Source organism: Sturnira hondurensis, unplaced genomic scaffold (assembly GCF_014824575.4).
Source record: "Sturnira hondurensis isolate 20B ecotype Veracruz unplaced genomic scaffold, ASM1482457v3 Scaffold0007578, whole genome shotgun sequence".
Taxonomy (NCBI): Eukaryota; Metazoa; Chordata; class Mammalia; order Chiroptera; family Phyllostomidae; genus Sturnira; species Sturnira hondurensis.
In genome coordinates, this window is record NW_028080209.1 from 16,002 (window position 1) to 40,913 (window position 24,912).

A 24,912-nucleotide genomic window follows, 5' to 3' on the forward strand; every position below is an offset into this window, starting at 1 on the left:
CACAGTGGACACGGGGCCCACACGCTGTCCCCCATGCAGGCCATACAGGTGCATCTTGTACTTGCGGCCTGGCTCCAGGCCCCGCACAGTGACCTCGTTCTCCTCACCCCCAACACGCACCACCTGGGGCCGCCCATCCCTGTCCTTGTACTGGATGGTGAAGGAGTCAAAGCGGCCCTGGGGGATGGTCCAGGAGAGGCTCAGCGAGTCTGGGGAGGATTCTGTCACTGTCAGCTCCCCCAGGAGGGGCTCCTCAGGGGGCGCTGGGGCCTCTGTGCTGGGTTCTGTGGGGCTGGGGGTCTCTTCCTCAGCAGCTGAGAAGGACAGACACAGGGAGGGTGAGGCAGGGTCCATGGAGATGTCCTCGGTCTTCTCCCAAAGCTGGGGTCATGACTGGACCCTGAGCTCACTGCAGAGAAGTCCCTCCTGGGGGCTGGGAGGTCCTGCCCAGCCCAACCTCACAAACACGCCCAGACCCTCAGGGTCAGCTCTGGGGAGGCAGGGCAGTCACCAGCAAGGCTCACACAGGCCTGCCTCTGCCCAGGGGGACCTGCTGGTCCTCAGGGAGCCCAGGGGGAGGCACTGAGGGCACCATGGCTCAGCCTCCAGCAGAGGGGCCCCCTGCACCCCACCCACCTGCCCATGGTGCAGTGTGACCCCCCTGCAGGCTCCCGCTCCGGGGTGCCCACTGTCCACTCACCCGTCACCCCGATGGCAGAGACTGGGCCCTGCCGCTGGCCACTGTGGAAGCCATACAGGTTCATCTTGTACTTGTGGTCTGGCTCCAGGCCCGAGATGGTGACCGTGTCCTCGTGTCCTGGCACCCGCACTGCCTTGGGCTGCCCATCCCCGTTCTTGTACTGGACCAGGAAGTGGTCGAACTGGCCCTTGGGGATGGTCCAGGACAGGTGCAGGGAGTCCGGGGAGGATCCTGTCACTGTCAGCTGTCCCAGGAGGGGCTCTGTGGGAGGTGCTGGGGCTTCTGTGCTGGGTTCTATGATGCTGGGGGTCTCATTTTCCTCACTGGGATTGGGGGTCTCCTCTTCATCCACCTGGGGAGCTAAGTAAAGAGATTAGGGTAGAGGCTTAAGTGGTGAGTTACTTTCATTGTGACGTCTACACAGATGAGAAACGCCGTCCCATGGAAATGCTCTTCAAGCTGTAGACCTGGCATAGCGTCCTTGGTGCAGGGAGCTGGGACAGGCTCCCAGGTCCCTGTCACACGCCCGCCTGGTGGCATAAACCTGCAGAAGGCAGGTTGGACACATGATAGCAGCCAAAAGAACGCTCATGTGCTCTGACCCAATACTCTCATTTCCGGGCAGGTACCCTAAGGAAATTATCACAAACCAGGAAAAAGCTGTGTCAGAGGAATGCAGGGTGGGCTTGTTCATGACGGCAACGCACGTCAAGGGATGAAGAGGCCCGCAGGAGGCGATTTGGTTTGCTGTGGCACTTTCACCACAAAGCATCAAGTAACCACTGAAGTGGTGATTAATGCGGGTTGTGCAGCCACAGGAGAAATGCGCGCAGAGTCGGCGGGGTGCACTGTCAGCTCCCCCAGGAGGGGCTCCTCATGGGGATTTGGGCATCTGTCCTGGAATCTTTGGGGCTCAGGGCCTCCTCCAGACTCCTGAAGGGCTGAGAAATGGATTGGGATACAGGTTTAAAGGGTGACTTGCTCTGCTGCTAACGGTACATATTGCAATCAAATATACTCCTTAAGCTTGTGGTTTGTGTGGCCTCTGTGTTAGTCATTGAGAGGTGGTCATGAAAGCCAGGGCTGAGTGGAGCCTCGTCTCTACCAGGCCATGCTAGTCAACTGTACTTGGGGTTTCTGTGGACTGGGGTGTCCCCTTATATCCGAGGAAGGAGCTGAGATGCGAAGATTGGACATCTCAGGTGTTGTCTACTATGTTTACTGCCAGTGCTGACCTCCAGTAGTGAAGGGCAGTGTACCCCCTTCCCACCTGCACCTCTCTTTCAGCCTTTGCCCTCCCCGCCCCCACCCCACTATAACACTCAAGAATGAGTCGCTAAGTCAGGGCTTCAGGCAAAAGTGGGAGTGGGGTGGGCCCTGCTTCAGTTTGGGTGTGGGAGCAGGGCTGGGGAAGGCCCTGCACTTCCTGTGCCCACATTATCTGCAGTTGGATCTGGGCTGTGTCTCCACAGTCTGGGGAGACTGGACAAGGGCAGCCAGCCCTTCAGTGACCCACTCCCAGGCCCATGGGGAGCTATTCAGGGGAAGGAGACTGAGAAGGGAGTAGGCAAGAATGATAACCAGCTGAGGATGAGGAAGGTGGGAAGGATGTAAAGAGGGAAAAAGGACACTGGGAAGCAAGGGAGTCAGGGAGCTCATGCTCAGACGGCGGCGTCAACGTGCTGGGCACTGTGCTGAGTGCTGTGTGCGTTCTCACAACCAAGTGAAGCAGTTACCATTATTTCCCCCACTTGACAGATGAGAAAGCTGAGACACACATGGTCACACATGGGGGAGCTGGTATAAGAATATAGGCCGTTGGCTCTGGAGCCATGCTCCCAGCCATGCAGTTACACAGCCACGGAGACGGGCCGGCTGCGGAGGCTGGACATGTGAGACATCCTGGAGAGTGCTGGAAGTGAGCCTTTCTCCCTGCTCCAAGCTGGCTGGGAGTCAGGGAGTCAGGGGGCTCAGGAATGCTCTTCACGCTGGACAGGGCTAGGGGAACATGGTGCTTTGAAGCTCAGAAATGACCATGACCGGAGGCAGGTCATGGAAGGTGAAGCCCAGCACAGACCATGGGGAAAGAACCCAGTGGCCGAGGACTATGCAGGCAGGACAGGTGCGGGGCAACTGGGGTGGAAGGATGGCTGCAGCTGCTCCAACTGCGGGAGTTGGGGCTGCTCTTGGAGATGGAGAAGCAGGGCTGACAAAGGCTGGAGCTGACAGCTGGGAGCGAAGTCCTGGAACGTGAGGAAAATGAGAGTGGAGGCTTCGGCAGAACGGAAGCCAAGAAAAACAAGGTGCAAGGAGGTGCATGGGAGCCCAGGTCCCTCTCAGAGGACTGGGGGCTGACAGAGAAGGGGGGCCCTAGAGCCCAGACTCACCGGTGGTGACCAACGTAGACACAGGCCCCACACGCCGCCGGCCATGAAGGCCGTAAAGGTTCATTTTATACTTCCGGTCAGATTCTAGGCCGGGGACAGTGACTGTGTTCTCATCTCCCTTGACAGACACTGCCTGGGGCTGCCCCTGGGCATCCTTGTACTGGATCACAAAGGAGTCAAAGGTGCCCCGGGCCACTGTCCAGGATAGGTGCAGGGTGTCTGGGGTCACGAAGGTCGCTGTCAGTTCCCCCAGTCGTGGCTGCTCAGGGGGCTGTGGGTGGCGGGGCTCCTCTCTCTTCTCTGGAGCTGTAAATAAGAGGATCTGGCCAGGCCTGGGACTGGGGCTTGGGGTGTGGATGGGTTATCACACCTGGAGAGTCATACTGGGTTAGTGTGAGTGCTGAACTCCTGGGACGTCTGGCACCGCCAGGGTGTGACACATCTCTGGGCCTTTGGGAAGCAGCTGAATGGGTTGGACAGGGCCCAGCAGCATGAGGTAGGGCTGGCTGCCCCTCAGTCTGGGGGTGGGACCAGGATCTAGAGTCAGCCTTCTCACTGGGAAGCCCAGCAGGTTCCTGGCTGAGGACAAGTGTGTGGAAGGCTGGGAGGGGTCACATGGGGGAGCTTAGGTGGCGGCCACTCACCAGTGCTGCCATCAGCCATGAGGGGGCCATGACGCTTCTTGTTGGCGATGCCAAACAAAGTGAACCTGTACTTGTGGTCAGGGTCCAGTGGAGAGACAGTGACCGAGCGCTCAGGTCCTTCCACAGGCACCACCTGGGGCCGTCCATTCCTGTCCCTGTATTGGACCACGAAGGAGTCGAACTGGCCTTCAGGGACCGTCCAGGAGAGGTGCAGTGAGTCTGAGGTGGGGTCTGTTACCCACAGGGTTCCGAGACGGGGTGGTGTCACTAGGCTGGGGTCACTTTGAGGCACTAGGAGAGAAGGAAGGGGACACGGGTACACCACCTGTGCAGGGATGCTGTGGGAGGTTGTGCAGGTTGTTTACTGCACAAAGGTACACAGAAGGGAGTTTCCAGCCAGTACTCTGCTTGCCAAGAGTGATACTTGGCTGCATACCCTGGTGATGGGCTATGCCCACCTACAGGCAGGGCACCTTCCTCTAAATGTGTAGACTGGTGTGGTCCCTACTCTATCCCCAGCCTGAGGAGGGGCCTCAGAGACAAGGGAGCCTAGCCAGCCATTTCCACATCTCCATGGCAACCAGGGAATTGTTCCAAAGCAACCTGCATTGCTTCAGGCTTAACTACTAGCTGTCTCTCCTCTGAGAGAGGGGAGCCCCATACTTAGAGGGAACTGGTGTGGGAGAGCCTCCTACACCTGTGCCCTGGGCATCCTCCTCCCCCACCCTCCTCCACTCCACTTTATCTCCCTCCACCCCACCAACCTCCCTCTCTGCTCTCTATTCCCAGTCCAGATTCCAGAGAAAGATGTCTACACTGGTTGTAGCCATGCCCTCAAGTCCATCACCTTCCATGGCAGCTCTCACCAGGGCAGTGGGGAGCTCACATTGCTAAGCCCTGTGGACACTATGTAGTGTGGAATCACTCTCACAGAATCTGATGTGCCTGACCACATCCTTCTTTTTGGCATTCAGGACAGCACTCTCTGGGACTCTGCCCCTCTTTGCAAGTACCCCTCAGGCTACCCTGCGGGCTCTTCTTCCTCTTCAAGTGCCCTGGGTGTTGGCCATCTCCAGTGTTCCCACAGGCTCGCCCGCACTCCTATCTGCTGCCACCGGTGACACCCCACCCTCTCCAGGCCTCCCCTCAGCTCGCCACACCTTGGAGGCAGCAGTATAACCTCAGGGACCATCACTTTCTGCTGGAGTGATCTCTCTGTGCCTTGACCCTCTGCATCTACCTCGTGGGCACGCCTCCCAGGGCTGCTGTAAGGGTTGGGTGTGATGACACACCTGGAACATCTGGAACACATCTGACCTTAACAAATGCTCAAAAGATGTTTACTAAGTATCTCGCTGCATTGTTCCTCATCTCGGCTGGGACAGGACTGTTTGATTTAGAAATGTGGGGTGCTTGGGCCTGTCGCTCTCCTTCACCCCCCACATCCAGACTCACTGCCACCATCCCAAACTTAACTCACTTCTCTGGCTATCCTCCACAGTAGCCTTGGTGTAATTTGTAAGATAAATAGAGAATCATGTCTCTTCCCACTTAAAACCCCTCAGAGGCTCCCCCCAGAGCCCTCAAATGAGGTCCAAGCTCCTGTCAGACTCGTGAGACCAGCCCCTTCGGCTGCTCAGGCACCCTGCCGTTTAGCAGGGGGAAACAGACATGGATGCTCCTACAGAATCACACTCACTCCTGCCCTGCTCTCCATGGGTCTGTCTGTGCTACCCTCCTCATCCTCTGCCTGATCCACCACTGTTTTCCCTTCAGGATTCATTTCAGGGTCCCCTGCCTCCAGGAAGCCCTCCTGGAGTTCCCAAAGCACTGGAAAGACCTCCTTAAGGATCATGCAGAGGGCAGGGGCAGGTGATGGGTATGATACTTTCACTTACAGATCTTGACTTCAGCCACCAGGGGGCCATGCCTCTTCTTGCCCACAAACCCATACAGGACAAATTTGTACTTGCGGCCCATGTCCAAGTTGGTGATGAGGGCCGAGCGCTGGGGCCCCTCCACAGGCACCATGTGGGGCCCATCTCTGTCTTTGTACTGGATCATGAAGGAGTCGAACTCGCCCTCAGGGACAGTCCAGTGCAGGAGCAGGGAGCTGGAGGTCAAATCTGTCACTGTCAGCTCACCCAGCCGTGGTGGGGCCAAGGGCTTCCCAGGCTTTTCCCCATCCCTGTCTGAAATAGGGGTCGGGGAGTAAAAGCAAAGCAGGCAGTCAGCCAAGGCCTTGTTCTTGTCTCCTTTCTTCCCCTCTGCTCACTGGCTTCCTCCAGCCTGGACAGCTCCCTCCCAGACTCCATCTCCCCACCCCTAAGCCCTCTGTGGCCAGCCTTCCCGGGAAGGGGGATTTCCCCCACAACTTCTGTTTTGGAGTCAGAGCTTTGGCCCCTACCCATCCCTCACAAAAGTCCCAGTCCCTCGCCACACCAAAGTTCATGGGGAAGTTTCAGGTGCCCCATGGTTCTTCCTGGGAGTTTTAAAACCCCCCCACTGCTGCTGTAGAGCAGTCTGAAGATCTCAGTCCACCTGAACTTTTCTATTCCTTGTCTCCCTCTCTCTCAGTTGTGAGCTTGACCTGGAGTTGTAGGGAGAATCAGCTTTCCTGGTGCCATAAACAGGAATAAAGAGGGAACGTGAGAGCCAGGTACCCCAGGCCCTGTCCTTCACTGGCTCTGAAGACCTCACCCATCTCTGAATGGCTGGGGTGCCCCCCGCCCCAAGGAACCTCCACCCCCAGAAGAAAGTGGCGGATGGAGTCATGGGGCACTGTCCATGGCAGGCCAGGCTCTCCAGGTGGGAGCAGGGCCACCATCCTAGCCTGCCCAGTGAGGGGGTGGCAGGGGCTGTGGGGAAGGGAAGGGGAGGAGCGTGAGCACCATCAGGGCCAGAGGCCTCCCCACACCCACCCTGAGATGCATGGGGTGGGGCGGGGCAGAGGAGTGAGCAGGATGTGGAGGTACAGGACACAGGACACAAGGAGGAGAGACTCCCTGTCCACTCTGATTTCTCTCATCTTCTTTCCAGGGAGCTACTCCCCTTCCTGGCCCACCCAGTGATCATTCTCGGACTCCACCCCCATCCCTCTTGCCTATGAACCCTCAGCTCCTTTTGTCTCCTTGTTTTCTCCCACCATTTCGACCCAAACAGGGCCCTGCCCTTCTACCAGCATCCCACTTCTAAAGTGCGGAAGGCCCAGCCCCTCCCCCAACCTCAGGACCCTGGTCTGAGCAGAAGCCAGGATGTACCCATAATGCCTTGATAGATGAGAGGGGCAGAGGGCTTGCCCTCAGGGGGAACCCCGTGAAGTGACAGCACATAGGGGGTTCCAGGAGGGGGTGAGGGCACCAGTGCCTGGCGGACGTCCCCTGGCAGCAGTTCGTCATGTGCCCCTGGAACATCCGGCACCCAGAGTCGCAGCTGGAAGTGGGCGAAGGCATCAGGCTGGGCTGTCCAGGCTACGTGGAGGTGCCCGGTTTTGTCTTTGCCTAGTACCCTCAGCTCCCCCAGCTCCTGGGGGCGCTGCTGCAGGGCAGGGGCCTGCACCCCCTGAGTTGTTGAAGGGCCTGAAGGGGGAGGCTCATCGGTGGCTCCCAAGAAGCCTGAGGGGGAGGATCCTGGGAATGGTAGGGCGAGAAAAACAGGGGAGTCCAGTGTGAGAACCTGGAAGGAACCCCTGCCCACAGGCTCTGCCTTCTAGCCTTTAAGAGCCTACACACATTCCCGGGCCACCTTGTCCTCCCAAATGTCAGCCTGGCCCTCCAAGTACCTCTGTGCACCTCACCTGAACAGACAGGCCTGCAGATAATAAAAGAAATAAAACCTGCCATCCCTCCCGCCACAAGACTCCTACGACCTCCGGCCCCACAAACTTCCAAGTCCCTCCCTGCAGGCATGCCCCTCCCCACTGGGTGGTGGTCGTGGCTTCCATTAGTGCTGCAGTGAGAAGCCTGAAATAAAGGGGGAGAAAGTGGTGTTAGGGAAGGAGGGTGCCAAAGGAGAACAGGTAGTGAGAGGAGGGGTGTTAGCGTCCAGCTCAGGTGGCATCTGGGCCCTATGAGTGAAGAAGAGGTCCACAACCCTCCCCACGGTCACCACGCAACACACCCCTTCCCTGACCCCAACATGGCTGCTGTGGGAGAGACTGGCATGAAGTGAGCCAGGGGATCTGAAAGGTGGCTCAGGGAGCAGTGGAGTCCCCTCTCACACACACATGCTGCTGATGGCTTCAAGGCTCCCCAGGCAGTTCCATTGTGTCCCTTTGAGTTCAAGGCCAAATCATGGAAAGTAGTACCCACTGACCACAATCTCCAGCCACCCTTACCCCAGTGAGTCAGAGCTGGGAACCTGTCACCCCCACTCTACCCTACCCAGCCTGTCCAGTGAGTTCGCAGACCCTCCCTGCCCACCAAGCACCCCTTCTATGGCCCAGAACAGCCATCCCAGCAGAAGTGCCTTGAGAACCCAAGTGAAAACCAAGGGACCTCAAAGACCAGTTCTCCTGGGCCTTGTATATCTATCTGCCAGAACCCGGAAGTGGAGGTGCTTCTTGGGACACAGGAGGGCTGTGCTTTGCTATAGGGACCCCTGGAGTCAGCACCAGGTAGGACTTGAAGGCAGAAGGGTGTGATGGGGTGCCAGTCTGAGCAGCGAGCAGTGGGAGGAACTGAGGGATGCAGACTCCACAGGTAGGTGAGCCTGGGCAGGGGAGGGGTGGTTCCGAGCCCCAGCCCACACTACCTGTGGTGGTGACGAAGGCGTAGGACTTGGAGGTCTGCCCCGCCCGCACCCCGTGGACCTCCACGTGATAGGTGGTGGCAGGCCTGAGGTCGGGCAGGGTGACGGTGCGCGTGGTGCCAGGCACAGTCAGCTCCCCGCTCGGGGCGTCTGCAGGCGGCTGGGGCTGCCAGCGCAGCACCACTCGCTCAAAATGGCCGCGGAGCCCATCGAGGGACACGAGGAGTGAGCCATTGGAGGAACTGCCCAGTACTTCGGGCTTGGGGTGACGGGGCACAACCATCCCATCGACGCCTTCGGGTAAGCGGCCATAGACGCTCTGGTTGGAGTCCCGTTTCCAGGTGCCAGAGTTGGGGCTGACGGTGGGGTAGGGCTGACGGGGAGGGGGTGCGGGGGAGCTGGTGGGGGCAGAGGCCGCCCGACGCCGCTGCAAGTATTCGTGGATGTGGCGCGCCACGGACGTGTAGGTCTGGCCGGCCCTCAGTGGGTAGCTGTGAGCCCGCAGGTGGCGCTCCAGGTCCTGCACCGTGCCGCGGAAGCGGCCCAGCTCCGCTGTCAGGTTGCCCCACGGCCGCCGAGGGGGCTGGGGCAGGCTGGGCCCAGGCCGGGGCTCCTCCTGCCCCTCCTCTGCCGGCCGGGGGAGCCTAGCGGGCCTAGGGGGCCGCGGAGCCGGAGCCGGCTGAGGCCGGGGTTTGGGGGGCGGGGCTGGGGGGCGCACCTCCGGGTAACTGTAGTGGCCTGGTGCTGGAGTAGGGGGGCAAAAAGGGGACGGAGAAAGCCGATCAGTGGCAGCCGCCCCTACCATGGCTGAGCTCCTCCCAGGCATTGCCTCCCTCCATCCGTCCCTCCCACCAGAGCTGGAGGCCTGGTCCCTCTACCCCACCCCCACCTGGAGAGAGAACCGAGAAAAAGGAGTCATTGTCCCAGAAGCCCCTCACCCCTCGCCCTCCAAGCGCAGCATTGTGGGTAACCTAGAAAGAAAAGGGAAACCAGCGGGTTGGGCCCTGTGTCTGAAGGAGAGAAAGGGGAGTGTGAAGAGAGACTGTGAGCTCCAGCAAAGTGGGGGGTCCCTCTGTCAGAGGAAAAGTAAAGAAAGATCCAGGCATCTGTCAAAAGACCTTGAGGTTAGTGGAACATTACTGCCATGAGATCTAATTCCCCAAATCCCAATCCTAAAGTCGACAGGAGCGCTGGTGTCTGGTCTGCCTAATTCCAGTCCCTACATGATCTGACCACTGGCCGAGCATGAGGGCTGTTCCCCATCTACGGGCATCGCCAGCATCTCTTATTCACTACTCTCTTCAGGGGCAGCTCCTCCCATACTCCAGCCCACAGGCTTCCTTCAGGACTTGAGTGCCTGAGAGCTGTCTCCATGGTGCCTTTGACACAGAGCAAGGCCTCCAGCAGGTGCTTTGGGACTGCCCCACACCCTGCCAAGTGCGTTCGGAGGAGCCTGTGGATCTCATGTGGGCCCCCATGGAATGGGCTCCTACACTCAGAAACCAGGCCCTTCCCTAACCCCTGGCCAGCATACCTGTGTTAGCCCTGACAGAAGCTGGGTAGCTTACTGCCCGGTCCCGCTCCGCGGTGACAGTCACCACGTATTCCACACCCGGCATCAGGTCAGTCAGCAGTGTCCCATCTGCCCCAGCTGGCACTTCCAGCCGCACCCTCTGGTTGCCAGCAGTGACATAGGACACCACAAATCGGTCCACCTCGGCCTGGGGGCGCAGCCAGCTGAGCTCCAGTGTGGTTGGAGTCACGGCCACCACCCGGAGGTCCTGGGGGCCATCGATCACTAGCCAGGTTAGAGAAAAGAGGGATCAGGTGGGAGTCAGGTTTTTTAGTCAACAGCTTTCCTAGCCCCACCCAAACCCTCCCTTTGGCCCTCCTGGAGGGCAGATTCCTGGCCAACTCTCTTATATCCAGATCTCCACTTAGGACCCACCCCACAGCCCCTGCTCTCACTGGTGGTGATGGTCTTGGAGACGGGAGGTCCCCAGTTAGTCCCTCGAAGGGCACGGACAGTGACCTGGTACTCTTGACCGGGGGCCAGTCCTCTCTGGTCATAGGCTGAAGCAGAGCTTGGCACCCGTGTGGTGAATGGGGGGCTTGCCCCGTCTGTCTGCAAGGGAGAGAGAGAGAGAGCACTGGGTAGGTCAGGGCTGGCATTCTGCCCCTGCTGCTCAGTGCCCCCCACTCCGACTCCAAGCGGTGTCAGCCTGAGACTGTGCAGAGGGTGGCCCCGTGCAGCTGGGGAACATGGGCAGTAACAGCAAACACACCCAGAACACTCTCTCTATGCCAGCCACTGTGTAAGGCAGTTTATGTGTACGACCTCACTGAATCCCAGGCAATGTGACCTCAGAGTCCCCTCTCTTGGGTACCTACCACCTTTTAGCCTGATCATCAGCCATCTGCCAGAATCCTACCCGACACCCAGGAATCTGGCTTTTCCTGCAACCCTGGCTTCCTGGCAGGACAAAGCTTCTCCCAAGCTCAGGCCTGTCAGGAAATGAGAGATGCCCTTTCAAGTCTCACCTCCTCCTTAAGGCACCTGCCCCAGCCCGAGCCTCCCCACAGACATCTGCCCTGCTGTCTGATGTGGGTATCACCCTGTCATGACATTTCCCTTCAGGCATTTTTCTTGTCTCTTCAGCAGAGTTGTAGGCCCCTCAAAAACAAGGCCCATCTGTTCAGAGCTCCACAAATATGTTTCAGTTTTGTATCTGGCATCATGCTGGGCATTGAGACACAAAAATAAAAGTTACGGTCCCTGTCCTCAGACACCTCATGCTATATAGTAGCTAATGGCATGACTGTGTCTTAAATTTTATCAGACCCCACCTAAATCTCGATATAGTACGTGAGAAAACAGCCCCCCTCCAAGTGTGCGTTGGAGGGGTGAGGACTGTCTGTGGTGACCCCACAGGAAAGCTGCTGGCCCCAGCTCTAGGCAGGGCCTCTCTGGAGTGCAGCCACCAGGACAGAAGGAACTGACTCCTGTGAGCAGCCCCAGCCCCATGCTCACTGGGCCGCCTGGCCAACAAGCATGCTCTGCTGTGCTGCCGTGGCCGCCGTGGGGACACCCGCATCCAGCCAAGGAGAACTGGACATCTCAGAAGGTTTCTCCTAAACCCAGAGCTGGTGGGGGAACAAGTAAACACCAAAGCACAAAACCATATGAGAGGCCACATAATGGATTTCTGGGCTGAGGATGAATAAAGCTTTGTCAGAGTTTTCTTGGCTGAAAAGTTATCCTGGGCACAAAGGACCCGCATCCTTCTTCTGCTCACCCTGCCCTAGGACACCCTAGTCTAATAGGCCTTGGTGACCTCAACTCAAGACCCATGAACGCCTCATCCCTCCCATGACTTTTCACCCTTCGTTCCCCCCCACCCCTTCACCCCCCGACACACGCATGCTCCCTGATGATGTCTGGTCCTTTCAGCGAGGTAAGCCCATCCTAAGGTCTTCTCCCATCATCTCCCACCATCTCATCACCTACATGAACCTTTCAGACACCCCTTAAGTCCCTCCTGAGATCTGCTTTGGAACAGTTCCCTGACAATCCCACTGTCCCCACATCTGGCTGGTCTGAGGCAGGCTCTCTAGCCAGATGCTGGCAGATGACTCTGCCCCTTAGTAAAAGCTTGGCTGCTTCACTGATTGTCTTTGGTTAGTTTCTAACTCTATTCTCAAAATCAACCTGTGGCTCTAGCGGTGGACTCCACCTTGGCTGGTCCTTGGAGCTTACTTCACCCTCATCCCTCTCTTCAGACTAGACTCAAAGACAAACTTTTCTGAGGCTGCAAGATCTTGTGTCTCAATGAAAACTTGGCGTAGCCTTGGTTTCCAGGCTGCAGAATACAGCCAGACAAGGAATACCTGAACCTTTTTCTGTTTCCTCATGCTTTCTCTTACATTCATAGAGAAGCCAACATTTTGCAAAATAGCAACATTCCTTAAGTTGGTGGTCCTCAGGCTTAAGGTGCATCAGAATCACCTTGAGGCCTTGTTGACACACAGGTTACTGGGCTCCACCCCCAGAGCTTCTGCTTCAGTAGATCTGGGGAAGGAATCCAATAATTTGCATGATTAACAGGCTCCCAGGTGATGTAATGCTGCAGATCCAGGGAACACATTTCAAGAACCACGAAGTCATAGTAACAAGGCCACATATGCAGAGAGGATGTTCCTTTCTGGTGTTCCGAAAATCACTCCAGTGGCCAGGTGCGTCCCTTGCCCAGGAGTAGCAGAGTCTGGGCTTTGAGAGAGATGTATTTCAGGATAAGGTAGACAGACAGGCTTCTAGGAAGATGGCAGTTGCTACCTACTGAATATATTCTGTGCCAATAGGGCTGGACAGAGGGCACTGACCAAGGCAAGAGGTACAATTTCAGGGGCCAGCTACAGAAAGTGTAGCAAGTAAGCCCTGGCTGGTGTGGCTCCGTGGACTGAGCACCAGCCTGTAAAGCAGTGTCACTGGTTCGATTCCCAGTCAGGGCACATGCCTGGGTTGTGGGCCAGGTCTCCAGTAGGGGTGCACAAAAGGCAACCACATATTGATGTTTCTCTCCCTTTCTCCCTCCCTTCCCCTCTAAGAATAAAATAAAATAAAATAAATCTTTTTTTAAAAAGTGTAGCAAGTATAGTCTGAGGGCCAGTACCACAGGCTGATGGGGAGTTCAAGAGAAATGTTTAGGGACTAATTTTACAGGAGAATTTTTCACACCCGGGCTCAGAGAGAACCCAGAATATGACAGAGGCCCATACTCAGAGCAGAGCACACGAGCTGACAGCACGGCCAAGCCGCATTCAGGCCAGCTCAGCGCCGCCCACCCCATGGTGAGGGAGGAAGCCTCAGGCTTCAGCTGGGAAGCCCTACCTCCTGAGAACACCCAAGGGTGAGCTTGTACTTACTGAGAGCAGGAGGCAGTGCTGCCCTGCATGCTCCTTGCATTTCAAGTGTTTATTTTAATTCCACTTTCCCTCAAATTTCTTTGGAAAATTCCTTCTAAAATTCCCACCTTCTCAAGATTAGAACTATGTAAATAATACACACAGAGAAGAGAGTGGAAGAAACACTTTAAAATGTTAACAGTGCTTATTTTAGTGTGAAGCAGCCAAGATTTATTTACTTTTTGTCTAGTTGCCAAATTCTTGTCTCATGATTGAATCATTCTTACGCCAAGTAAAAACAAATTTAAGATTTTATTTATTTTTAGAGAGAGGATAAGGGAAAGAGAAAGAGAGGGAGCAAAATAGAGGGAGAGAAAACTCAATCGGCTGCCTCTCGCATACGCCCTGACAGGGGACTGAACCTGCAATCCAGGCACGTGCCCTGACCAGGAATTGAATTGGCAACTCTTTACTTTGTGAGACAAGGCCCCACCAACTGAGTCACACCGGCCATGGTGTAAAAAAATTTTTTAAATGGAAGAAAAAAATCCAAGCTATCCTCGTTGTAAAACAAAGTAGGAATTTCTACCTCTGCTTCTATCAGAGGGTGAGGAGAGACAGAAAATGGCAGGGACTAGGCTCTGAGGTATGATAAGAATAGCCAGGCCACTGGGGGTGGGGATGACAACCTCTCTGAGCTGCTCCTTCCATCCCAGAAGCTTCCTAGGGTTTCAGCCCTGGGAGTTATTTATTTTCCCAGAGTGCTGGTTGGGCAGCGATGAGGGTGACATGGCCTACCTACTACGACATTTACGGGATAATGCAGGAAAACATGAACTGGACAGTAGAAATGTGAGATGACTTGGAATTAGGAGACCAAGCACATCATAAAAGCTCACAGGTCTCTAATGGGAGGCCACAAGGCTTTGTCCGTTGGGTACCCCTGTCCAATATTTTAAGTGTAAGTTGGAAGGAGACAGCGAAAGGATGCTTTGTAATGCAGTGATGACATGGAGGCAGAAGAACCATTTGACAGATTCAAAATTATTGCACCAGCCGAGACAGCTTGGCCCAAACCAGAAAAGATTACATGAAACAGAGCCAACTACAAAGCCCTATATTTAGGCTTAAAAAAGTGTATATAGTTCATTCCTTCTTCTTTCTTTTTTCCTTACTTATCTATAGTTTTTGAAGTTCCCACACTAAGCCTACATAAGTTTTACAATAAAAAGTTATTTAAAAAACAAGTATGGACTTCTGGCCAAGATGGAGGCGTAGGTGGAAACACTGTACCTCCTCGCACAACCAAGTTTAAAGACAACAATGTTTTAGTAACAAAAATGCAACCAAACACAGAAAACTGAACTATATGGAAGTCTGACAACAACAAACCATTCAGCCAGACCAGTAAGAGAAGCGGGGCCAGCGACTGGTGGAGCGGGATCAGGCAGGAAAACTAGGCCGGACTCACCCAGGCGCGCGGGGGGCGGTTGGCAGATCCCAGGCATGGGGTTGAAATGGGCAGACCCAGTGAGGGCGCAAGGTGGCAGGCTGACCGACCGCAGTCACACATTCGCGCGCAGATAAACCAGCAAAGGAGTGAGCAGTGAGACAGACTGCGTAGGCCCCAGAGGCGGGAAGCAGCAGAGGGGACCACCAATGCCCCTCTTTGACCCCGCCCCCACATACAGCATCACAACCCAGAGACCTGGCTAGACCCGCTCTGGTGAACACCTGGGACTCTGCTCCTCATTCGTAACAGGAGTGAACAGACCAAAACATTATGGCTCAGAAGAACTCAAAGCTCCAGAGCCAATAACTCTAAGCGAAAAAGAAATAGCTAACCTATCAGATGCACAGTTCAAAATACTGGTGATCAGGATGCTTACAGAATTGGTTGATTTTAGTCACAAATTAGAGGAACAAATGAAGGCTAAACTAAGTGAAATGAAGGGAAATGCACAGGAAATAGTGATGGGAAGGAAACTGGGGCTCAAATAATGGGAGTGGACCAGAAGGAAGAAAAAAAGACCAAACAGAAAAGTATGAAGAAACAAGAACTCAAAAAAATGAGGAGAGGCTTAGGAACCTCTAGGACATCTTTAAACGTTCCAACATCCGAATTATAGGGGTACCAGAAGGGGAAGAGAGACAGCAACAAGTGGAAAACTTATTTGAACAAATAATAAAGGGGAACTTCCCCAATCTGGCAAAGGAAATAGACTTCCAGGAAGTCCAGGAAGCTCAGAGAGTGCCAAAGAAGTTGGACCCAAGAAGGAACACACCAAGGCACATCATAATTACATTAGCCAAGATTAAAATGAAGGAGAGGATCCTAGAAGCAGCAAGAGATAAGGAGAAAGTCACCTACAAAGGATCTCCCATCAGACTGTCAGCTGATTTCTCAAAAGAGACCTTACAGACAAGAAGGGACTGGAAAGAAGTATTCCAAGTCATGAAAGGCAAGGATCTACATCCAAGACAGCAAAGCTTTCATTTAGAATGGAAGGGCAGATAAAGTGCTTCTCAGACAAGATCAAACTCAAGGAGTTCATCATCACCAAGCCCTTATCATATGAAATGTTAAAGGGACTTATCTAAGAAAAAGGAGTTAAAAAATATGAACAGTGAAAGGACAGCAAACTCACAGTTACTAACAACCACACCTAAAACAAAAGCAAACTAAGAGAACAGCTAGATCAGGAGCGGAATTATAGAAATGGAGATCACATGGAGGGTTAGCAACAGAGGAGTGGGAGGAGGAGAAGGGGGGAGAAGGTACAGAGAATAAGTAACATAGACGGTAGGTAGAAAATAGACAGGGGGAGGGCAAGAATAGTATGGGAAATATAGAATCTAAAGAACTTGTGACACATGGACATGAACAAAGAGGGGGAATGGTGGGGGAGGGGTGTGCAGGGTGGAGGGGAATGAAAGGGGAGAAATAGGACAACTGTAATGGCATAATCAATAAAATATAATTTAAAAAAACAAATATGATCAGCCATGGCTGGTGTTGCTCAGTGGATTGAGTGCCAGCCTGCAAACCAGGGAGTCACTGGTTTGGTTCCCAGTCAGAGCACATGTCTGGGTTGTGAGCCAGGTCCCCAGTAGGGGGTGCACCAGAGGCCACACATTGATGTTTCTCCCCTTTTCTTTCTCTTTCCCTTCCCATCTCTCTAAAAATAAATAAATAAAATTAAAACAAAAAAAACCCAAATATGATCAAAACAGCTGACAGTTTGTGTGACTGCAAGTTAATATACGTCAACTCTGAGAAAAGTGCAGCGTCTCCCGAATTTATTCGAGGCGCCTCCACTCTGCACTCATGTTTTGGAGACAAATGTTAAGCAGGAGGCACTAGAAGAGAGAACTCCAGAAGTGAAGAATTCAAGAACAAAGTCCTAGGGAAAAGGTGGGGAGGAACCAGTGGGTTTTGTCCATGAGAATGAAGGGTGACGTGATGGCTGATGTCTCTAAATCCCTGAAAGGCTGTGGTGAAGGATGCAGGGCAAGCAACTCTGACTGCTGGTGAAGGCCCAGCTAGGGCCGCTGGATGGATGTTAGAGTGGGCCAGATGTGGAGTCTGCAGTAACAAAAAGAACTGCCTGACAATGATGACCACCAAAGGACTGGACAGCCTCAGACAGTGCTGAGCTTGCTGTCAGCAGAAGTGTTCCAGCAGGAGCTGCTGCAAAGGCCCTCGGCACCCTGTGTAGGGCAGGGCAAGAAAGACTTTACAGCAGCTTCAGGAACCCAGATATCTGGACTCAAGCACTGATTACCTGGAATGTCCTGCATGAGGTGTGCAGCCCCTACCCTGGTCCTACCCTCTCGTCCCCTCCTGGAGTGTGCCTCTCACCGTGGGGGTGAACTGAATTTCATAGGCATCCACAGGGCCAGGAGCCCTGGTCCACTCTGTCCGAACCGTCGTCTCCTCCAGGAGGTGCATCCTCATGCCCTCAATGGCTGGCACCTCTGCCCAGGAGAATGGGATATGGGAAGCTGGTTAGCCCAAGGCAGCCCCACCTGACCCCCATCATCACAGGCCCGCTATTCGGGGGCACACAAAGAGGTCAATCCCAGTTCCCACTGCTCTCTGGGGGTGGGGGGGAAAGGTAGCAAAGGTCTGGACAGGCCTTCAGCTTCCCCTTCATCCAGGAACACAGAATCTCCCTAAAAGCAACCAAGTGGCCCTCAACCTGCTCATAAGATATCTGAAAGCAGGTCCTGCCTGCAGGTATGGCCCCATGGTTCTGCTGCTGCCCCTGGTGGACACTGGCTTCGTGGCTCCTGTGACTCCCCCACTCCCCCCATATATAACCTCCTTCCACTCTTCCTCCAACTCCCTGGGCCCCAAGGCCTCAGGGTGGGGCCTTCCCACTGGCTCAGATTCCCAGTCCCTGACAGTATACTGGGGAAGGCTGCCTGCTCACCTTCTCCACAGTCCTCCCCTGCATAGCCCTCTTGACAGATGCATCTGCCCTCACGACACTCTCCTCGGCCACGGCAGTCCTCAGGGCATGTCTGTATGGCGCAGTCCGGGCCTCGGAAGCCCTCAACGCATACACATTGGCCTGCACGGCACAGTTCCCGGGGTCCGCAGCCCTCAGGGCAGGTGCTGGCAGGAGGCTCTTCCTGTCCACAGTCCTCACCGCTGTAGCCTGCATGGCACACGCACGATCCCTGCACACAGTGTCCACGGCCCTGGCAGTTGGCAGGGCAGGTGCGGGTGGAGCAGGAGGGGCCCGTGTAGCCTGAGTAGCACACACAGCGCCCATTATCACAGTGGCCATGCTGGTGGCAGTTGGAGGGGCAGGTGCGGAGGCTGCAGTCCTCTCCTGCATAGCCCTCCCAACAGCTGCACACACCGTCCTGGCACACGCCCTGCTGGCTGCAGTCGCCTGGGCAGCGCCTCACGCCGCAGTCATCGCCTGAGTAGTCATCATCACATATGCAACGTCCATCTAAGCACTGGCCATGGCCTCGGCAACCTCCTGGGCAGCTGAGTAAGCTGCAGTCCTCTCCCTCGTAGCCTGTGTCGCATGTGCACACACCATCCTCGCAGTGGCCGCGACCACGACAGTCCCCGGGACACCGACGGCTCCCGCAGTCCTCGCCCGTGAAGCCTGGGTTGCACACGCAACGACCGTCCATGCAACGCCCGCGCCCTCGGCAGTCGCCAGGGCAGGCGCGTGTTCCACAGTCCCGGCCCATGTACCCAGGCCAACACACACAGCGGCCACTCTCGCAACGACCCCGGCCACGACAGTCTCCAGGACAGCTGCGCACACCGCAATCCTCACCACTGTAGCCTGTGTTGCACACACACACGCCATTCTCACAGCGCCCACGGCCCCGACAGTCGCGCGGGCAGGCACGTGCACTGCAGTCAGGCCCCGTGTACCCTGGCCAGCACACGCAACGACCGTCCTCACAGTGGCCCCTTTGGTTGCAGTCGCTGGGGCAGCTCCGCACTCCGCAATCGTCCCCACTGTAGCCTGTGTCGCAGATGCATTCTCCGTCCTCGCAACGCCCACGGCCCCGGCAGTTGCGCGGGCAAGTCCGTGTGCTGCAGTCCTCACCCGCGTACCCAGGCCAGCACACGCAGCGGCCATTCACGCAGCGCCCACCTTCGCCACAGTTCCAAGCGCAGGTCCGTGAGCTACAGTCTTCTCCAGTGTAGCCAGGGTCACAGACGCAGCGCCCTTCCTCACAGCGCCCCTTCTGGTTGCAGCCTCGGGGGCAGCTCTTTACTGCACAGTCCTCGCCTATGTAGCCGGGGTTACAAACACAGCGCCCATTTTCGCAGCGCCCCCTCTGGCTGCAGCCTTGAGGGCAGGAGCGCAGGCTGCAGTCGTCACCAGAAAAGCCCAACCGGCACACGCACACGCCCTGCACACAGCGCCCATGGCCGTGGCAGTCCCCGGGGCAGGACGGCCAGCCACAGCTGGGGCCAGTGTAGCCAGGGAAGCACACGCAATGACCGCGGACACAACGCCCCTGATCGTTGCAGTCATCTGGGCAGGACCCGGAAGCAGAGGGTGGAGAGGAAGGGGACACCCCAGCGTCTGTAGGGTCTGAGCAGGAAGGCCCACCCCAGCCTGGCTCGCAGGAGCAGGCACAGCGGCTCAAGTCAAACACGCCGTGGAGACTGCAGAGGCTACGAACGTCTGTCTGACCTGTAACAAGATCGAGAGGAGGGCCTCAGTCTCTCTGGGGGAGAGTCTGAGTCCATACAGTGCTCCCTTGAGTTGTCCCCTTCATGAGCATCAACCTAATTTCATAAGGCCATCTTAGCTTCCAGCTGCTCCTACTCAATATATGTGGTTTCCCAGAACCCCAGCATATGCTAGGGAAAAGGGGAGGGAGCTGACATCTTGCCAGGTTTCTCCCCTCCCCAAGTTTGTACTGACCACCCCCAAGGGTGAGGAAGGGGTACCTTTTTCTAATTCATACCCAGGTCCTTTATAGACTAGTGATGCCCACTCGCCTGCTCCACTTGCCTCTTTTTCTGTGCCCCCTCCTGTGGTCACTTGCTTACCTGTGCCAGCCTGGGCAGCAGCAGGACAACATCCCCCTGTGCACTGTTCCTTGAGTCCCTTCACCAGCTCCTCCAGGATCTCTAGGCGGACCCTCAAGGCCTGCACCTCTGAAGCAGGGACGGGGGGCTCAGTGCCTGGGGGACAGCCACAGCTAGATGAAGGGGGCAGGTTAATACGATGGGTGAACACCACCTGCTTTTCCCCTCCTTCTACAGTGTGCTCATAAAGCTGAGAAGTGGGGTTTGTCCCTCTTGGCTCTGCTGTGCGGCCCCCTGGCTTAGGAGGGGGTCGTGGGGCAAGGAGTGTAATATTGGAACGTGAAGAGAAAGGCCCTGCTCTGACGGTACCCAGCAGCAGCAGGAGGGCCAGGCTGGAGGTTAGGGAGTGTTGGGCTGGCATCATTCAGGAGGCTGCAAGGAGAGGGGGTAAGTGTGAGAGCAGTTTCATAGGGAAGACAAGATGCCCCCCTCCCCCAACACACACATTAACAACAGTCCCACCACCCACAACTAATCTACCCAACTCAACATGTACGTAAAAATCCACATTTAACTCAACCCTAAGGAATCCCCCTTTGGAGAGATTCGTTGTCCCACTCACTTTCTAATGTCTTTTGTTACCCCGCTCCCCATCTCTTTTTACTGTTCCACCCACACAGGTCCTTTGTGTGTTCCACGGACACCACACACTTGTATTATTAGCTTAAGGACCTTGAGCTATACATTCCCTCTGTCTGATGCTCTTCACTCAGCTCTTAAAGATGGGCTCCTTCCTGTTCAGATCCTAACTTACGTGTCATCGACACCTAGAGGCCTTCCTTGCTGCCCAGCTGGAGCAGTCTCCCCTTACTCTCTAACACAGTATCCCACTTAGTTCTTCACGGCATTCACAGCTGCCTGAGTTATCTGTGCGGCCACTTGGTTGTTGTCTCTCTCCCGCTACTAGAATGGGAATTCCATGGAAGTGCACGACTGTGTGCCTGGGCCTGGCACACAAGGAGCTGTCTGACACATTCATGTTGGATGAGCAGTGGGTGAGTATCCAAGGCCAAACCTTCCATGAGCACCTGCATCCCAGCTCCTACTAGCTTCTCCACAACTTCCAGGTGCAGAGTGTCCTCTCTCTCTTTTATTCATCACTCACTTTGCTCAACGAGATCCTTCCCATCGGCTATTATATGAGCTCCCAGTTTTGGAAAAGCCCTTTTCCTCAAAACTTACATTACCAAGTATCAAAACTTATTATAAAGGCACTGGGAGACACAACAGAACAGGGTTCAGAAACAGACCCACACGTATGACAAGTGCTACTACAATAAGAGGAAACGAATGGTCTTTTTGGCAAGTGGTGCTTGGTCAACTGAAAATGCATATGGAAAAGTCACCTATCTCTACCTTATGTCCACACACACAAATCAATTTGAATAAATCTGACGGACCTAACTTTGAAAGATAAAGCAATAACTTTCACATAGCACATAGCCTGTAACCTGGCAATTCTACTTCTTGGTAAATATCCAATAGAAATGACTGCATATCCTCCAAAAGATGTATGGAAATGTTCACGAGACGTATTCACACCAGTCAAAACTGGAAAAAACTCAATATCTTACAGAAGAAAATATAGGAGAATACCTTTATGACCTCAGAGTAAGCAGAGATTTCCTTAACACTAACCACAGAAAATGTAACCATAAAAAAAGAGACTGATACATTGGGCCCCACTGAAATTGATAACTTCTTCTGGTCATCAAAAGGCACCATTAAGAGAATAAGAAGGAAAGCCACAGAAATGCAGCTTCTGTGAGAAAATGCAGCTGACCCTTGAACACAGCGGGGGTGAGTGAACTGCACGGGTCCTCTGGCATACAGATTCTTTCCAACTGACCTACACAGCTCGGCTCCACCCTGCTCAAGGCTCAACTGTGTGCAGTATGTCAGAAAAAAAATAGAAAAAAGAGTTTAAAGCCTAAAATAAAGAACTTCAAAACAAAGACAACAAGTAAAAGGCAGGCAACCTAGTTTTTTAAATTGGCAAAAGACTTAAACAGGTACTCCAGATAAGATATCCTGCCCTGGCTGGTGTAGCTCAGTGGATTGAGCTCGAGACTGCGCACCAGAGGATTGCGGTTTGATTCCCAGTCAGGGCACATGCCTGGGTTGCAGGCCAGTTCCCAGCAGGGGACCCATGAGAGGCAACCATACATTGGTATTCTTTCCCTCTCTCCTTCCCTTACCCTCTAAAGATAAATAAAATCTTTTTTTAAAAAAAGCTATCCTGTATTTCCAAAGTACAGTATCCAAAGGACCAAAGGGTCAAGAAACACAAAAAGGTGAATAACATCACTAGTAATCAGTGAAATGAAAATTAAAACCACAGTGAGATGTCATCAAATATCCATCAGAATGGCTACAACAAAAGGAACTGCCATTGCTCGACACTGGCAAGCATGTGAAGCTACTGGAACTCTCATCTATCGCCAAAAGCAGCACACACTAGAGCACAGGTGGCAAACACAGGGCCCGCGGGCTGAACCCGACCCTCCACCCTGTTTTATCCAGCCTGGCACCTTGTATCTACCTGGCGAGCTCTTGCTTAGCTGTTAAGGAGTAGTTTACATTTATATAATCCTAAAATTACATTTGGCCCTTTGAAGGCAGCTGTGAGGCTGATGTGGCCCCCGTGAAAATGAGTTTGACACCCCTGCATTTGGAAAACTAGCAGAATCTACTAACTAAAGCACATAGCCTGTAACCCGGCAATTCTACTTCTTGGTAAATATCCAATAGAAATGACTGCATATCCTCCAAAAGATGTATGGAAATGTTCATGAGACGTATTCACACCAGTCAAAACTGGAAAAAACTCAAGCATCCATAAACAGTAAAATGGAGAGATAAATTGAGGTATTGTCACAATGGAATATTGTATAACAATGAAACTACCTTCTGGCCACACGGGACAGCATGAACAGATTTTATACACACAATGCTGTGCAAAAGAAACCACACACACACAACCATTTTGAATGATGCTATTTATATCAGGTTCTAAAAGCAAATCATTGGTTTTAGAAGATAGGGTAGGATTACTTTCAAGGATGACATTGACTGGAAGGAGTTACAAGGGGGATTTCTGGAAATGTTCTGCACATTGATCTGGGTGGTAAACAGATGCATACCTATTCAAAAACTGAGCTACACACTTAAAATTTGTGCATGTCACAGGATGAAAGTTATACCTTAAAATAAAACAAAACACCTTCCTCAATCTCATATTCCCTCCAGCCACCACATATCTCTATCCTCTACTTCATGGCCACAATTGTCAAAAGAATTAACTGTACTTAGATGTTTCTATTTCCCCCTTATCCCACGAATGCCTCAAATCCACTCTCATCTGGCTTCTACAGCTCCTTCAGCCCACCACATAGCCCTCCCCAAGGTCTCCCAATGATCTACCTCAGTGTCACAATCTAGGAGATATTTGTCTTCATCTTACTTGGTATCTGTCAAAATCAATACACACTGTTGACCACATTTTCCATTTTAAAACATTCTCTACCCCTGGACTGCTGGTCAAGATGTCGGCACAGGTAAACACGGCTCACCTCCTCGTACAACCACATCAAAATTACAACTAAAATATCAATCAGAACCATCAGAAATCAAATTGAATGGAAGTCTGACACCGACAGAATTAAAGAAACCACATCCGTCCAGACTTGTAGGAGAAGCAGAAATGCAAAATAGTCTGGTCCCACATCCACCTGTGGTGTATAAAAATTGGGGAAGAATATCTCAGGAGTGAGGAGTCCCAGCCTCACATGAGGCCCCCCAGCCCAGGGTTCCAGTGCCAGGAAGAAAAGTCCCCATAACACCTGGCTGCAAAAACTAGCGAGGATTGAGTTGGAACAAACTTCTAGAGTCCCAAGCAGTTCCCCTCAAAGAACCTACACACCAACTCACTCAGACTCACTCCCTGTGAGCTCCAGCACTAGTACAGCAAGCAGCTTGAAAGGCAGCACTGGCACACAGGGAGGGACTGAAGTGTCTGGTGTTAAGGTGGAAGCCGGGGAGGCTTTCTTTCTCTCCCAGACAGAAACACAGGCAGAGGCCATTGTCCCTCTTCTGGGCCCTTCTCCCCATGGAGACACAGGGTGGCAGACAGGTGAGTGCCGTATCTGAGACTCCATCAACCTGGCTAACACTGTTTGTTCCACCCTGGAGATCCCCTAAGGCTCCATCCCACCCACACTGTTAACCATGACTTTTCCATATGAATGGCTGGTCTTGACCCATGCTTCACAACTTCCTAAACCCTATCAAACAAGCAAGAGGCAGCCTCAGTAAGCCCCCAACCTTTGTACCTATTGCAAAGTGGTCCCTGGCCCAGGACTAGCAGCAGCCAATGTAGATTGACAGCTTGGCTTCACCTGGGAATCTCCAAGCCCATCACAAGTAGCAGCCTTCTCAGATTGCAGGGTAGCCCTGCAGAACACAGGCTAGGGCTGACTTTGGCCTTCATCATTCAGGAAACCCAGAGCTGCCCCATGTACCCAGTGGACAGCTACAGACCAAGTAGGAGCACCACTACCTTGCCTCTACACAGCCGATACTCCATGGAGGGTGGAGGTTGGCAGTGAGTGGTCACAGCCAGTCCATGCAGCTGAATGGCCTGGGTAAATCCCTCCCACTGTTCTGACAACAACAAACAAGGGTCAACTGCAAGGGGAGGGTGTACCCAGACCACATAAAGGGCACACTTCACGTACCCAGCTTGGGTGATAGGGGATGTTGTGCCTCTGAACCCTACAGGACACCTACTATATTAGGCCACACTACCAAGACTGGGAGTCATAGCAGCTCTATCTAATACACAGAAACAGACACAGGGAGGCTGCCAAATTGAGGAGACACAGGAATATGGCCCAAATGAAAGAACAGAACAAAACTCCAGAAAAAGACTTCAACGAAATGGAGGTA

At 53.9% G+C, this 24,912-nt stretch overlaps 1 protein-coding gene across 1 annotated transcript in view; it reads right to left on the minus strand.

The window, feature by feature from the left end:
- The window catches only part of LOC118991534 (tenascin-X-like), a gene marked incomplete at its 3' end in the record, with an annotated part of 31,072 nt that continues 6,160 nt past the window's right edge, over nucleotides 1-24,912 (minus strand). The window contains exons 2-13 of the mRNA XM_037052852.1: nucleotides 19,927-20,337; nucleotides 17,819-19,564; nucleotides 17,245-17,360; nucleotides 10,449-10,605; nucleotides 10,015-10,278; nucleotides 8,484-9,224; nucleotides 6,992-7,360; nucleotides 5,630-5,923; nucleotides 3,732-4,022; nucleotides 3,088-3,393; nucleotides 701-1,060; nucleotides 1-314 (exon numbers count right to left, since the gene is read on the minus strand). Coding sequence (XP_036908747.1) covers nucleotides 1-314; nucleotides 701-1,060; nucleotides 3,088-3,393; nucleotides 3,732-4,022; nucleotides 5,630-5,923; nucleotides 6,992-7,360; nucleotides 8,484-9,224; nucleotides 10,015-10,278; nucleotides 10,449-10,605; nucleotides 17,245-17,360; nucleotides 17,819-19,564; nucleotides 19,927-20,329 — 5,361 coding nt within the window. The remainder of the gene's footprint in view (nucleotides 315-700; nucleotides 1,061-3,087; nucleotides 3,394-3,731; nucleotides 4,023-5,629; nucleotides 5,924-6,991; nucleotides 7,361-8,483; nucleotides 9,225-10,014; nucleotides 10,279-10,448; nucleotides 10,606-17,244; nucleotides 17,361-17,818; nucleotides 19,565-19,926; nucleotides 20,338-24,912) is intronic.